This window comes from Chiloscyllium punctatum, chromosome 41 (assembly GCF_047496795.1).
Source record: "Chiloscyllium punctatum isolate Juve2018m chromosome 41, sChiPun1.3, whole genome shotgun sequence".
Classification (NCBI taxonomy): domain Eukaryota; kingdom Metazoa; phylum Chordata; class Chondrichthyes; order Orectolobiformes; family Hemiscylliidae; genus Chiloscyllium; species Chiloscyllium punctatum.
In genome coordinates, this window is record NC_092779.1 from 49748824 (window position 1) to 49765407 (window position 16584).

The 16584-nt window shown below is 40.7% G+C and overlaps 1 protein-coding gene across 2 annotated transcripts in view; it reads left to right on the plus strand.

Moving 5' to 3' along the window:
- The window catches only part of LOC140465061 (E3 ubiquitin-protein ligase RNF144B-like), an 80697-nt gene that overhangs the window by 39426 nt on the left and 24687 nt on the right, over positions 1-16584 (plus strand). For both annotated transcript variants that reach the window (XM_072560906.1, XM_072560904.1), the window contains 2 exons: positions 6458-6670; positions 9558-9662. In XM_072560906.1, coding sequence (XP_072417007.1) covers positions 6503-6670; positions 9558-9662 — 273 coding nt within the window. In that variant the 5' untranslated portion in view covers positions 6458-6502. The remainder of the gene's footprint in view (positions 1-6457; positions 6671-9557; positions 9663-16584) is intronic.

A 16584-nucleotide genomic window follows, 5' to 3' on the forward strand; every position in this document is an offset into this window, starting at 1 on the left:
AAGAACCAGGGATGAAATTTAAAAACCGGAAACTCAAAGGTTATATAATAACTTGAGTTGCATGCAAGCTGACATTTTAGTTCATAAAGGCTCAAACATTGTGGGAGAAGTGGATTCCTGATCGTGGGCCATTGAAGGCAGTATGGAGAAAGGTGGGTGCTATACTGTTGGGATGATCTATACCTGAAACGTGCTAGGATCAATTTTTTTTTGTGAATCGCATAACTCTGGATGTGGAAAGGATTTTAATCTAAGTAGTGGTCGCAAGGGATCAATTGTGGAAAGATCTAATAAATCAAGGAGTCGAGTCAAGGTAAGAAAGAAAAATGGCTATATGGGAAAGAAGGGTCAGCAGAATGGGGCAGTGAGGATGGGGGAAAAAACTGAAAAATACATCAATAGTTAGGGCAATGTTACAAAGATAGCTAAAGGACAATGCTTAAGGCTCCTGTCTGTGCATTGCATATGTAATAGAGTAAAGTGAATGAATTGATAGTTCACGTTGATGTAAATAAATACAATCTGATAGCCATTATGGAAACATAGCTACAGGGTGTTAAGGGTCGGGTCCTGAATATTGAAGGGTAGATGACATTCAAGATAAATAGAAAGCTAGATAAACTTTGAGCACTGTTAACTCGAGGATGGCATTTGTGCAAAAGTTGGAGATTAGCTTGATTCAGGAGATCAGAATATAGAATTTGATATTGGGCGGAAATCAGCAATACTGGGTTAAAGAATCATTGTGGGACTGGTCTAAAGGCTTTAACAGTAGCCATAATGGAGGACAAAGCATATAAGAAGAAATATTGGATACTTGTGATAAAGGGCAGTAAGTAACATCGGTGACTTTAAGCTACATATAAACTCGACAGTTGTAGCTGAGATGAAGATTTCATAGAATGTTTTAGAGAGTTTCTTAGAGGAGCATGTTTTGGAACTCACCAGGGAGCAAGTTATATTAGATTTGATATTGTGCAATGTGACAGGGTTAAGTAATGGCATCCAAGTCAAGGCATCTGTAGGTAGCAATGGCTACAATCAGTTTGGAAGGGAGAAGGAAGATCCAGGATTACTACTTTAAACATAAGTAAGAGAAACCAAAGGGCCATGAAAGCTGAGCTGGCTTAAATGGACTGGTATATAGGGTATTGCTAGATCAATAGAGATATAGTGGTAGACCTAATAAGGAAGCAGATTCTGGATTAGTGGAGCTGGAAGAGCACAGTTCAGGCAACATCCAAGGAGCTTCGAAATTGACGTTTCGGGCAAAAGCCCTTCAGGAAGGGCTGATGAAGGGCTTTTGCCCGAAACGTCGATTTCGAAGCTCCTTGGATGCTGCCTGAACTGTGCTCTTCCAGCACCACTAATCCAGAATCTGGTTTCCAGCATCTGCAGTCATTGTTTTTACCTAATAAGGAAGCGATTTAGTATAAGTTCTTTTCGACATGTAGAAAGAAAATCAAAAGGGAACTCTAAATTCTAATTATCATCGTGGTCAATTAAAGATGTTAGGTAAATAATTTAATTTGAGGAAAAAAACGGACAACTGCACAAAGGTGAGTGCATATCAAATGATTTGTCAGAACATAAAGAACAGCAGTAAATGATTAATTCCTTCCTCCTGATTAATCTTTTAGAGTGGAAGCAAGCTAGAAATGTAAAATTGGGAAAGCAAGAATTTCTACAGGTATTTTAAAAAGAAAAGGAGTAAGCAATTAGAGCATTAGGTATCTCAAGAGTGAGAATGGGGTGTTAGTATTGGATAGTAAGAAAATTAATGAAATAATAAACAAATATTTTGCTTCCGTTTTCACTATGGAGATTAAAAAATGTTCCTGACAGAGCTGTAATTTCGGGTGTGGAATTGGGAGGGGGGGGGGGATCTTGGTGAAATTACAATCATGAGGAATGTGGTGGAAAATTGTCAGGTTCAAATGAACTTCTTAGGTTCTTACAACAGGTTGGTAAGGAAGGAGTAGATGTGTTGGTGTTAATTTTCCAACATTTCTCTTGATTCCGTTCTGTCAGACTGGCATATATAAGCACTCTATTCAAGAGGGAAGAGAGGCAGAAATGGAAACTCGAGGCCAGTAAGCTTGACATTTGTCACAGGAAGATGTTTAAATCAATTGTTTAAGGGGTTTATGGCCGGGCAGTTAGAAACATTCAAGGTAATCGGGGAAGTCAGCTGGGCTTACTGAGATAGTGAAAAGTATTGTTTTGCGTGCTACCCAGTCAAATCATGGGGATGGTGAGTCCTGCAGATACTGCAAAGTCAGGACTGATGAAAGGCTCTGTCCTGAAATGTCGACTCCCCTGTTTGTCTGATGCTGCTTGACCTGCTGTGCTTTTTCCAGCTCCCCACTTCTTCACTCCAGGCAAATCATAAGTGCATTAGAGTATTAGAACAGAATGCAGAATATAGTGTTACAGTTGCAGAGAGGGAGCGGGGAAAGATCAACTCCACTATATGACGGGATGATTCATAAGTCTGATAAAGATGGAGAACAGGTTGTTTTTTGAATCTGGTAAGTGTTTTCAAATGTTTGTACCTTCTGTCTGATGGAAAAATCTGGAAGGGAGTATAATTGGGGCGGGAGGGGTTTTTGATTATATTAGCCATTTTCCCAAGGCAGCAGCGTTCATAGACAAAGTCAATGGAAGGAAGGCTGGTTTCGTGATGGGCTCTGCTGCGTTCACAATTCTCTGTGATTCCTTGCAGTCTTGGGCAGAGCAGTTGCCGTACTAAGTTGTGACGCGTCCAGATCGGATGCTTTCTATGGTGCATCTATTAAAAATAAAATTGGTGTTCTTTTGAAGGAGTGATGTACTAATAGGTAAAGAGGTGCTTGTGGATGTACTTGGACTTCAGAAAGTATTTGATAAGATGCAGAAAATAAAAGCTGATGCTCTAAAGGATAGCATATCACCACGGATGCAATATCATCTGGCTAGCAGAAAGCAGTGTATGCATAAATGATTGGCAGGATATGATGAATGGAATCCCATAGGGGGCTATGCTGGGGCATCAGTATTTTACAATTTAGTCAATGACTTAGAGGGGTGCAAAGGCACAATGGCTAAATTTACAGATAGCACCACGGTAATTCTAAGTTGTGAAAAGGCCAAGAAGTTGCAAATGGGTATAGGTAGACTGAGTGACTGAGCAAAAATTCTTTCAGTTGGACTGTGTGTGAAAATGTGCAATTCACTTTGGCAGGAAGAATGAGAAAGCAGACAATTACTTAAATGGGAAATGACTGCAGAATTCTGAGGTGCAGAGGGATTTGTGTGTTCTCATGCATGTACCACAAAAGGTTAGTCTCTGGTATAGCACGCCATCAAGAAGGCTAATGGATGCTGTCCTTATTATAAGGGAAATTGAACTTAAGTGAGGGTGTTATGCTTTGCTTTTACAAAGCAGCGGTGAGACCACATCTCTTAATGTTTTTGATGTTTTTATTTAAGGAAGGCTGTACATCAATTGGAAGTGATTCAAAAGAGGTTTATTAGATTGATACTGAATGAGTGGGTTGGCTTTTGATGACAGACTGGGCCTGCTTGCCCTGGAAGTTAGAGAGAGATGACTTGACAGAAGTGTATAATAATTTGAACATAAAAGTAGTCGAGGAAATGATTATTCCTCATCTGGATTAGTTCAGAACCAAGGGACACCATTTTAAAATAAGAGATTCACCCTTCCAGGACAGAGATGAGGAGATATATTTTTTCACTGAGTGGGGTGTGACTTTTGAACTCTGTGCCTTAGAAGGTAGTGGAGATGGTGTCATTTAAGTATTTAGAAGACTAGATGAAAACATTTTTGTTATGATTCGGAGATGCCGGTGTTGGACTGGGGTGTACAAAGTTAAAAATCACACAACACCAGGTTATAGTCCAACAGGTTTAATTGGAAGCACACTAGCTTTCGGAGCGACGCTCCTTCATCAGGTGATTGTGGAGGGCTCGATCGTAAAACAGAATTTATAGCAAAAATTTGCAGTGTGATGTAACTGAAATTATACATTGAAGAATTGATTGTATGTTAAGCCTTTTGTACTTGCAGAGTTACATTGCACTTTGCTCAAAAACTATACATTCATGTAGAACTCTGAGCTCAAAAACTGCATTAATTTATGTAAAACTCTGTTATCTCACTTTTTAGATCGGAATCAATCTGAACATCAGGTCATAGACAGAGAACACAGGAGGCTAACACAGTCAACATATTGTCTAGCTATCACCATTGTTAACAGCTAACCCGAGAATGCAACTTTAAAAAAAAGGTTTTGTGATTTACACATGAAAGAAGTGAAACTATCACTATATTCTAACAGATGAAAGGCTTAACAATCAAATTTTCAATGTATAATTTCAGTTACATCACACTGCAAATTTTTGCTATAAATTCTGTTACGATCGAGCCCTCCACAATCACCTGATGAAGGAGCGATGCTCCGAAAGCTAGTGTGCTTCCAATTAAACCTGTTGGACTATAACCTGGTGTTGTGTGATTTTTAACATTTTTGTTGGGCAGAGGAATAGTTTTATCAGGAGTAGCTCGGAATGTGGAATTTGAAACACTATCCATGATCTTATTGAATGGTTCAGCAGGTTCAAAGGGCTGAATAGTCAATTTCTGTTTCTATTTCGTATAGAAACATTCAGCATGGAAACAGCTCATCCAATCTGACCAGATATCCCAATCTGACCTAGTCCCATTTGCCAGCATTTGGTCCGTATCCCTCTGAGCCCTTCCTATTCATATCCCCATTCAGATGTCTTTTAAATGAATGTTCGTGTATTGTGATTTTCGTGTTGGGCTGTCGTAAAGGGTATCACACATCTACTGAAGTACTTTTTGAAGTATAATTGTTATTGTAAAGTAGCCAAATACAATAGCCAACTTGTGCTCAGCAAGTTCCCACTGACAGAAATAGGATAAAGGATTAGTGCATTTGCTTTACTACTGGCATTTGGTGACAGAATATTACCAATAAGGTTTTCTGGAAAGAAAAGAATTATCTTTTTGGATGGTTCATGTTTTCTGAATCCCGATCAAAATTTTGAAAATGTTTGTGGGTCACGTTTTACTGGGCTTTGTTTAGATACGAGCTTAATCACTATAGTTACAGTCTATACTTAATGAGGCCTGTTGCGGAGATTAACACTGCTTGAATATCTTGCAACACTGAGCTGGTATATCAACATGTTACATCACAGGGCAGCTGGATTCAGATCTATGGTTTCTATGTAGTGAATTTCTGAACTTAATTGGAACATATGTGAAAATGATAAACTGTTTCCCACAAAGAAGGAAGCAAGCAAGTGTTGATATCTCTGGGTTCATGTGCATCTAATTTTGACTGGGAACTCTGTTGCTTTACCATCTGCTGAACCTGTCAGTGATGCAAACTTTGGTGATCCCTTGAAGGATGGAGAAAAAAGCTGACAAGTGAAGATAATTCAAAGTTTTACTTGAATTCAGTGTTTTTCTTCTGAGTAAGCTATTTGCTTCAATAGGAAGCTTTGCATCTGTATCACATTTTATCTTGTATTAGATATTTTTTTTGTTGTTGGGAAAACCCTGAAAGAAATGTGCCTCTAACAAGGCTGTTCAAGTACTAAAAGCGATAAAAGGTTTGAGAGGTACTGATTATGTGATGAGTGATGGTACAGGTTCTGGGAGAACGCCCTGCTTTTCCTGAACAAAATGCAACAGACTTTTTTTTAACTCTAACAAGTAGATGGAGACACTTGGCTAAGATTGGAGTCCCAATTTGATAAGCTGTATACAATTTGACTCCATAACCTTCTGAATCGGAAGACAAATTTCTCACTTAACCGCACTGACGACTTTGCGCAGAATATAGTTGTTTCAAGGAGACTAATATATTGTAATTGTATGTTTTGATATTAGTAATAACAATTTAGATTTAACTTTTTTATTTTATCTATTTTGTCATCAAAATGCTAACCTTAATTAAGAGTTTCCTAACTGTATACTATCTCTTATTACTACAGATGGTCAGACAGCCCATAAAAGAAGAATCTTAACTTTATAATAATTGTTAGCAATTATGAAGTGAACTGTTGTAATTGTTGTGGAGAAATCTTTTTCTGATTCAAAAAAAGAATTTAAAAGGTGTTACAATAACTTTAGTTCAGTGCGACTATATTGTAGTTTTGAGTTGCAAAATAGGTTGTCAGTTGGCATAACTGGCTTACTTAAAATCCAGGAACCACAAATTTGACATTCAAGATGTTTGACTTGATGTAAAGCCAGATGAAACTAAGCTGGGTGGGTCGCACACATGATCATTCAGTTAGGTTCAGCCTTTGGTGTTCTGCCAAAACAGGTGTTCTGGGTTCAAGTTCATACCTCTGTTTTCTGCAGTTATGTGAGAGAGAAAATTGTTGAAGAACCTTCAAAATTCTTTGTGTTTTCTGACAGGTACTGTACCTCAGGCCAAATCCAGTGACCTAATTCAGTAGAAAAATGGAGTCTTCCAGTAAGGTCCACCAACACCCAGTGATTACAACAGGTTTGTCTGTGGATGTGGAATTGGCTGTGGACCCACTGGTGACATGCAAGCTCTGCCTTTGTGAATACCCTCCTGATGGAATGACCACTCTGGAGCAATGCAACTGTTTCTTCTGCACCATGGTGAGTATGCTCAGCAAGGCTTTGTAACTAGTGGGTTTATTAGAATTGAAGCTAAGTGGAAACTTTAAGTGATATCCCTATAATTTTGATTCGGTTGGAATGATTCAACTTTGTTTTTTAAACAGTAGGTCATCAATAATACCACACATGTCCACACTTGTATTCCCGAGACTTAATATTTTTGTGCTGTCTTGGCTGACCTTCCATATTCCAAACTCATTAGGTGCATCTCAAACTCCAAGTAGATACTGGTGCAAGTTAGAATACAGGCATTCATCATAACTATGCTCATTAATCTATGACGGCTCCCGATCAACTGAAGCCGCATTTAATTTTAAAGAGATTCTCATTTAGGTTCACCCATTTAAATGGAGAATCAATGGCCTAGTGGTGTTATCACTAGATTATAAATCCAGAAACTCAGCTAATGTTCTGGGGACTTGGGTTTGAATCCTGCCATGGTACATGGTGGAATTTGAATTCAATAAAGAATGTCTAGAATTAGGAATCTTCTGATGAGCACGAAACCGCTATCAATTGTCAGAAAAATTAATCTGGCTCACTAATGTCCTTCAGGGAAGGAAATCTGCCATCCTCGCCTACATGTGACTCCAGACCCACAGCAATGTGGTTGGTTCTCATCTGCCCTCTGAAATGGCCTAGCAAGCCTCTCAGTTGTATCAATCGCTACAAAGTCTCAGCAAAGAAATGAAACTGGACAAACCACTTGGCATCGGCTTAGGCACAAGAAAAGACAATGGCAGAAACAGCCCTGTTGGGGCCTGTGGATGCAGAAGTCCCCCTTCTTGGGGCAAGTGCCAACATTGGAAGAACAAGAGCCAGACACAGACATACTCACTGAATCATTCCTGACAGACAATGTCTCAGACTCAGAAATGTCCTGTCCCACCGGCAGGACAGTCCCAGTGGAGGTGGCGGCACAGTAATATATAGTCAGAAGGGAGTTGCCCTTGGAGTCCTCAACATTGATTTGGGACCTCATGAAGTCTCAAGGCTTCCAGTTAAATGTGGGCAAGGAAACCTTCTGCGGATTACCATGGACCATCCTCCCTTGGCTGATAAATCAGTACTCCTCCATGTTGAACAATGTTTGGAGGTGACATTGAGGGTGGTAAGAACACAAGATATACTCTGGGGAATTTTAATGCCCGTCACCAAGAGTGACTTGGTGGCAGCATCACTGAGCTGGTCAGGTCCTAACGGACATTCTGTTAGACTGAGTCTGTGGTGGGTGGTGATGAAGTAATTGAAAGGGAAAACCATACGCGACCTCATTCTTATCAATCTGCCAGCTGAAGGTGTATCTGTGCATAACAAGATAAAAGTGGCAACCACGCAGTCCTTGTGGAGACAAAGTCTCACCTTCACATTGAGAATAATCTCTATTATGTTGTCTGGCAGTATCATCGTGCTAAATGGGACAGACCTTGAGCACATCTAGCGTCTCAAGACGGGGCATCCATGAAGTGATGTGGGTGATCAACAGCAGCAGAATTGCACTCCAGCACAATTTGTAACCTCATGACATGGTGTATTCCCACCCCCCACCCCCCTCCCTCCCCATTCAACTATTACCATCAAGCCAGAGGATCAACCCTGGCTCAGTAGAGTGTGCAGGAGCAGCACCAGGCATACCTATAAGTGAGGTGTCAACCTGGTGAAGCTACCAAATAGGACTACTTGCATATCAAACTTCACAGGTAGATAGAAGTAAATGATCTCACAATCAACAGATCAAATTTGAGCTTTGCAGTCCTGCCACATCACTCATGAATGGTGGTGGGCACTGGGAAAGGAGGATGCACAAATACCCCATCCTCAATTGTGGAAATGCCCAAAGCATTCACTTCAATCTTCAGCCAGAACTGCCAGGTGGATGATCCATCTCCAATGGTCCCCAACATATCAGTCACCAGTATTCAGCCAATTCAATTCATTTCATTTCATGTAATATCAAGAAACATTTGGAGGCACTGAATGTTGCAAAGGCTATGGGCCCTAACAACATGCCTGTGAGTGGATTTTTTAAAAAATTGCTCCATGGCCAGACATCAATTCCTATTTCTCTACAAGTACCCTAACAAGTACACCTACATGTACCCAAGAGTGCTATCATCCTCCAACATATGTAATCCCCAATTCCTTCAATCAACTTTTAGTCAACACGCATTCAATTATCTAGTCTTAATTCCAGAAACTCCCTCTCCAAAGCATTGTGTTCCTATCTCTTTAAAATTTGAATAAAAACCGTTCTGTTTTGATCATATGCTTGCTAACCTGTCCTATAATGTCTCTTCCTTTGGTTTGGTGTCAGTTATTATTTCATTTTGTTCCTGTGCGGTGTTTTGGATAAGGTTTTGCTTCATTGTTGAGAAGCTAAAATAGCGCAAGATTTCCTCACTTTCACTCCTAGATTTAGATTTGGTTTCCCTTTGAGCACTGGGGATAAATCGTAAATAATCTGCAGAAAATGCTGTAAATGTGCAGTAATTGACTCAGCATCTGTGAATGTTTGAACCCTTCTTTTGAACCCTTATCAGATGAAATAAAATGACTATCATGTTTGAAGAAAGTTGATTTTTCTCATAGAATCCAGTCACTTGAGTTGTTTAATAATATTCTGCTGAATAAGTTGCAAATTGACATTCTGATTGAGTATTTTAATGCTGTATTCAGTACTACCCAATCCAGAGATTGTGATCAGTATCTTTAAGTATTGCCTTCAGCTAACTTTGGATTTCATTAGAATATCACATTGAACGATAAAGCCCAGGGTTCACGAATTGAATAAACATGCTGGTGCTCTGTGACACCAAGTAACAGGTATACTTGTGTTTTTTTTTCAAATTATGTTTTGATTCATCAGTGCTTAATGCGCTACGTGGAACTGATGATCAGAGAAGGTTGTGGATCTCCTATCACATGCCCAGAGTTTGGATGTCCTAAAAATGGGGTCTTGCAGGATACAGAGGTAAAAATGCTTTCAACATTATAGTTTAATAGAATCCATTCTTCCTAATAACCTGCTTCTGACATAAATTTTTTAAACTGATTTTAAATTTGCAATATATATAGTTTTCAGAGCTATCACAAAAAGCTTACAACCAACTTTTAACAGACTTAGAATGCGCAAAATTTCTGATGTTCCAAGCAATATTTTTCTCTCCCATCTTCTGTCTAGGTCTTTAATTGCCCTCAGCACCTTGCCCATTTCTCCGGTTTTGAGCAATGTTTTCTGTAAGGAAAATATGCTGACCTGATTCCAATGGAAAATAGAAGTGGCACTCGTATGAAATCTTACCCACTCCTTTGAGACCTGGAGTCAAATTTGCACATTGGAATCGGAAAGTGGGAGGATTTTGGGTTCAGGAGTTCACTGCTGATGTGAGTGTCACAGGACAGGATTTTAGTGACTCAAGAAACTCCCGAGTTGGTGGACATGGAGAGGTGGGAAGTGGGCCACGTTCTAGCCTGAATTAACAGCCTTCACTGTGGCTGCGTTCTGCATGTGGTGCTTTTTCTTTTGGTTAGAGGAAGAGGATCTTCATGTTGAGTAACTAGTGCAAATAGTGAGCTCAGACCAGAGATAGGGTAGGTAAGAGGTGAAGTTGCCATAGTCTTACCGGACCAAAGAGCTGCTCCCTCAATATTTAGGTAGGTAAGTAGGTATGTAGGGAGACAGAGGCAACTAGTGTAGGAAAAGGATGATTACTCAAATGTTACTACATTTCACGACTTTTTTAATCCAAATGTTCACGTTTTCTGTATTGAATGATGCATTACTGCCATCTATATTCCCATCAGATTGGTGTGGGTCATTTTTAAGAGAGCTGTAATGACCACCTGGCCCCATGAACATTTTGGATCAGCAGATGAGCTCAGACCAAGCCTCCCAGTTAGAGGTGGGAAATTTCACTTCACTTCCCCCACCAGCACCTGCTGTCCACCCAGCTTTGGGGAAATTTAGCTGTTGGGAATAAACTAATTTTATTTTTATCATCTTGTCTCCTTTTTGTCTTGATTCAACAAAACTCCAGCCTTGGCCACAGCTTCCTTCGCTTTTCAAGTAGAATATTTTGCATTGCATTTCAAGGGGGTGAATAGCAATCTTTCAATAAAAAAGGTGAGATTAGTAGTGACATGTCACCATGTCTGATCCACATTATTGTGAGTTGATTCTTGAGGTACCCAACTGATTGCAGTAGAATAATTTCATTTTTTGTTTTGGACAAGGAAAAGGAAATCTGGGGGTGGAATCATATGGACACAACCATGTGCTTCCTAGTGTCATGCTTGAGTTAAATCTTGCTTACTTTCTGAGAAGCTGTTTGCCTGTTGATAGCGTGGTAAGAGATTGAGAATAAAAGGTTGGTTTGAAATCAAATTTTTTGGGGCAAATTTCGGTACTCCACTACAAACGTGATGTTTGCTACCAGACTCTGAAAAGAAGGTCCTGTTATTACTATACATGAACCTTCATTCATGGGATCAAACATGAGTCTTTAGAAAAGAGTAGAATGTGTTCCATATCTGAGTGCTTGCAGTGCATTTGGTTGACTGCTGGATACTCCATTTCTTTTAGCCTGATGAAGAATCTGATAAATTCACTGAGTGCATTCTGAACCAAGGCTGCTGGGATAGACTATTTGACTTGCCCTGTTATTTTCATTTTTGGCTACTTTGATAGCCAACTATTTTGCATTATGTCAGAATTTTCATATCAGATTGGTGCCATTGGTTGTGCTTGCAATTAACTAATGCCAAAATCTTGCTTCATGTTAGTGTGCAGGGAAGGGGCCTCACAATACTGGTCTGTCCATTTATTTGCTTCTGAAGGTTTCATCTCATGTCTTTACAACCTATCAAAGAACAAAAACGTTTTGAATTCAATCAAGTAAAAATGTTAGAATCAAAAAAGAAAATGCATGGTTGATGATTAGCATTTGAAGCTTTAAGGGAGCAACATTCATTTGTTAGTCTGCTGGAATTCTGAGCCCTATTGGTGCTTGGAAGGCAGATTTTCTTCCATTTTGTTCCTGAGACTGAAAGGCAATGTCTGGAAAAATCCCAATCCTGACACTGACCTCCATTCAGGAGAAACTGCCCTGAAACCACCAGATTTATGCTCAACTGGGGGAGTGGAAGAGTGGTGTGAGGCCTGCAGAACTCTGGAGTCAGTCACAGGAGCTTCCAAGTGCTGAGGTGAGTTGGTTAGATGGTCCAACTTTGTGCTTTGGAATTTGTTTCCCAGTTATAATAAAATTAGTAAGGTCTTCCGGTCCTCACTTCCAGACTCCCCATGGCCCATTCAAACCACCTCATTGCCCCCTGAGCTGGTGGTTCCATGTATTAGATCAGATGCCATGTCCTACAGTTTTCCTTATTAATTGCCTGTGTGGGACTATTTTTTATTGAAATTCTCTTGAAGATACAGATACTTACATCCAATGGTAACATCTTAGCTATTATATCCTCAAAAGCTTACAACATGTTAACATGATTTTGTCTTCATAATCCATATTGGAAGAGCCTGATCCTCGTGTCCAGTCATCACATTCTTTGTAACAGACTTTCCCGAATGTTAGGCTAACTGGTCTGTTAAAGCTCTAAATTGGGGGGAGGCTAAACTTTGACGGTATTAGGCAAGAACTTTCAAAAGTTGATTGGTGTGGATATTTGCAGGTAAAGAGATGGCTGGAAAATGGGAAGCCTTCAAAAATAAGATAATGAGAATCCAGAGATAGTATATTCCTATTAGGATGAAGGGCAAGGCTGGTAAGTATGGGGTATACTGGATGACTAGAAAAATTGAGGTTTTTGGTCTAGAAAAGGTAGGAAGCATATGTCAGCAATAGACAGCAGGGATAGAGTGAATCCCTAGAACAGTATAAAGGCATCAAAAGTACACTTAGAGGGAAATCAGGAGGACAAAAAAGGGACATGAGAGAGCTTTGGCAAATAGGGTTAAGGAGAATCCAAAAGAGTAACTAGGGAGAGAATAGGGCCCCTTAAAGATCAGCAAGGGAGTCTAAAACCAGAGGGCGTGTGCTTAAGGTGAAAGGGGAAAGATTTAAAAGGGATCTGAGGGGCAACGTTTGCACGCAGAGGATGGTGCTTGTATGAGCTGCCAGTGGAGGCTGGTACAATTCCATCATTTAAAAGACATCTGGTATATGAATAGGACAGGTTTAGAGGGATATGGGCCAAGTGCTGGCAAATGAGACTAGATTTATTTAGGAATGGATGAGTTGGACTGAAGGGTCTGTTTCTATGCTGTACTTGTCTTTGTCTTTGCTCAAATTCCAGCCATATAGAGTCAATGCTGACATCCCAGAACCTGACCTCTTCCTCCTCCTCTTTCTTCTAGGCATACTGGCATACTAACAAAGACAGCTAGAGGCTTGCCAGAAGCTCTAGTTAAGATTCTACAGTAGGCACCGACAGATAACCTTTCAGAGTGTTTCATGGCTAGCTAAGACACCTAACGCAACACGCAAACACCAACATTAACACACTAGTGAGGTACCTGAAATTAGTTGCATTCTGAAAATCAACTGGAAGTTATATTCTCCGATTAATAATTTATAATCTATTGTAGAGCTGATCAGTAGCATGCTAGAGATTTTGAAAATGGCAGTTGAGTCCACAGTGCAAAATGGAGGTCTTGCACTTGTTTACTAAATAGATCACTCCATAATTTCTGTCAGCTGTGCTGGTTCCTGACTCAAAATGGTACTGGGGGCAACTCTGATGCAGAACAATATGGTGTAACAGTGATCTAATTTTCTTGGTTGTAGTACATGTTGTCAATTATAACAAACATGTCCTTTTGAAATTTTCATGGTCTTTTCAGCTATTGAGGGTTGAAATTTACTTTTACTTACATTTTCTTATAATTTAAGATAAATATTAATACGAGCTGTCTTGATTCTTAGCAGTCGAATAAAGGCTCACTTCTATCATACTTAACCAGACATTACTGGGGTTGGAAATGGAAGTGTTGTCAATATCTTGCAGGTCAGGTAGAATCTGTGAGCGAAATGCATGCCCCTGACCTCTGTATTTCCCACATTTCATGTCTTTAGTTTGGATTTCCAGTATTTTGCTTGTGTGTATTACTGGAGATGGTATGACTCAGTGCTCCCATAGGTTTCTGCCAACTTCTGTACTGTCCCAGACCCACCCTGTTCCCAAGCTCTTCAATCTGTCAACTAGGAAACTGGCTTAAACAAATATGGGATGAATTCCTTAAGCAGTAGGAAACTTGATGAATGTTCATATGACTTCAGATGTTTTTCTGATTTTTTAAAATTGTTAGTGAGTCGTTGTGCTGCTTCTAGTTGAACTTCCAATATGAGTATTGCTTCTGAATATGAGATTTGCTTGGAAGTTAGACTGCTGAGGAGCACGTATAAAATGAAAGGCCAATTTATGTTGGCAATAGTTAAATGCCAGCTGCTAGAGAGCCTATGTTGATAAGAGATATTTTACTTCTATGAAATCAGCAATCTTTTTACTTTTCTATTAAAAAATCATACCCAGACTTTCAACCAGCCAGAAGTGTAAGACAAAAGGGCACTTGCTATAGAAACATAGTCTCCACTGGCTCTCTAAGAACAATCCAGTTAGTTTCACTCTTTTGCCTGGTAAAGCCAGGATGCAACATTGCTCTTTTCAAAGCTTGTCGTAAATAGTTTAACTCCCATATTCTTGTCCTTTGACGGCATGCATTTCCCAGTTGCAGCTAGTTATTGGGAGTCATTCCTCAATAATTCAACGTCAGAATTTCATCTATTACATGGATGTTAGATTCTACTTCTGAATGGAAGCCGAATTTTTTGTTTTCCTCTGTTTTAGAATGGCATACTAAAAAAACAATTGTTCAAAAGGATTGGCATATATATAAAATGATAGAATGATGCAGCATAGTTGATTATTCATCCTGTTGTGTCGAGAAGAGAGCTATTCAATTAGTCCCTCTGCTGTCACAATGCTGACTCATTTTTGCTTTGTTATACACTTCTTCAATAGTGAGAAAGCTTTTAGAAATCATAATTTTGGGACAAAATAAACAACAATTTTAGCAATGTCTTTGGAGAGAAAGCAGAGTTATTGTTTCAAGTCTGGTGACCTCCCGGTGTCAAGCATTCACAGTTCTTTGGTTTATTTTAATTATTGTGGCGAGAGTAGATTAATTAAGGAAAGCCTCTCAGATTTTTTCAGAGGGAAACTGTTTAATCAACTTGTTTGAGTTTTTGGTGAGGTAATGGTGAGATAGATGAGGTGTGATGGTTGTCTATAAGGACGAAAGGCATTTGATCAAGTGTTATATAGCTGGGATCTGCTCAGTGTGGTGCTGGAAAAGCACAACAGGTCAGGCAGCATCCAAGAAGCAGGAGAGTCAATGTTTTGTACATTAGCCTTTCATCAGGAGTGTGGGTCGGGGGGTGGTGGTGGAAGGGAGCTGCGAGATATATAGGAGGGGTTTGGGGCTGGGAGGAAGGTAGTTTGGAAGGCAATAGGTGGATCCAGGTGGAGGGTGATGGTGATAGGTTGGAGCAGAGAGGTGGGAAGGAAGATTGACAGGTGGGACAGTTCAAGAGGGCAGAGCTGAGTTGGAGGGCTGGATCTGGGATGAGGTCGAGGGAGGGGAGATAAGGAAACTGGTGAAATTGACGTTGATGCCATGTAGTTGGACGGTCCCAAGGTGGAAGATAAGGCGTTCTTCCTCCAGACGTCAAGTGGCTAGGATTTGGCGATGGAGGAGACCCAGGACTTGCACGTCCTTGGTGGAGTGGGAGGGGCAGTTGAAGTGGTCAGCCACAGGTCGGTGGGGTTGTTTGGTGCATGTTTCCCAGGGATGTTCTCTGAAATGTTCCATGAGTTGGCGTCCTGTCTCCCCAAAGTAGAGGAGACTACATCAAGTGCAAAGGACACAGTAGGTGAGGTACTTGGATAAGCAGGAACATCTTTGCCAGATGTGGAAGGATCCTTTTGGAGCCTTGGATGAAGGTGAGGTGGGAGGTGTGGGTGCAAGTTTTACACTGTTTGCAGTGGCAAGGGAAGGTGCTGGGAGTGAAGGGTGGAACAGACCCGCTACTGTAGCCATGTATCCTTCCTCAGCGTCTGCCTACGCAAGCGACTTGTCCGTATGGACTCAAGACTACACTCAGACCATCACAGTTTGGACCTGATCAGGACAACCACTACCTATGGCAAATCCAAAGCCTCCAGAAACTGTTCTTCCTCCACCCTCCACTCCTGGCACCTTCCCTTGCCACAGGAAGAGATGGGAAACCTACCCTCACAGCTCTCCCCTCACTTCTATTCAAGGTTCCAAAGGATCCTTCCACATCTGGCAAAGATTTTCTTACATATCCAAACACCTCATCTACTGAGTCCTTTGCTCTTGATGTCTACTTTTGGGTCTACTCCAAGCCTGTTCAGCTGTTGAACTCAATATGGCCTGTTCCAAAGATGCTCAAAAGTGCTGAACTCCAGAGGGGAAGTGAGGGTGATTGCCATTGACATCAACGTGACATTTGACTAGGTACAGTATCAAAATTCTGGATTAGTGGTGCTGGAAGAGCACAGCAGTTCAGGCAGCATCCTAGGAGCAGCAGCAGAATCGACGTTTCGGGCAAAAGCCCTTCATCAGGAATAAAGGCAGTGAGCCTGAAGTGTGGAGAGATAAGCTAGAGGAGGGTGGGGGTGGGGAGAGAGTAGCATAGAGTACAATGGGTGAGTGGGGTAGGAGATGAAGGTGATAGGTCAGGGAGGGGAGGGTGGAGTGGATAGGTGGAAAAGGAACTAGGCAGGTAGGACAAGTCCGGACAAGTCAAGGGGACAGTGCTGAGCTGGAAGTTTGAAACTAGGATGAGGTGGGGGAAGGG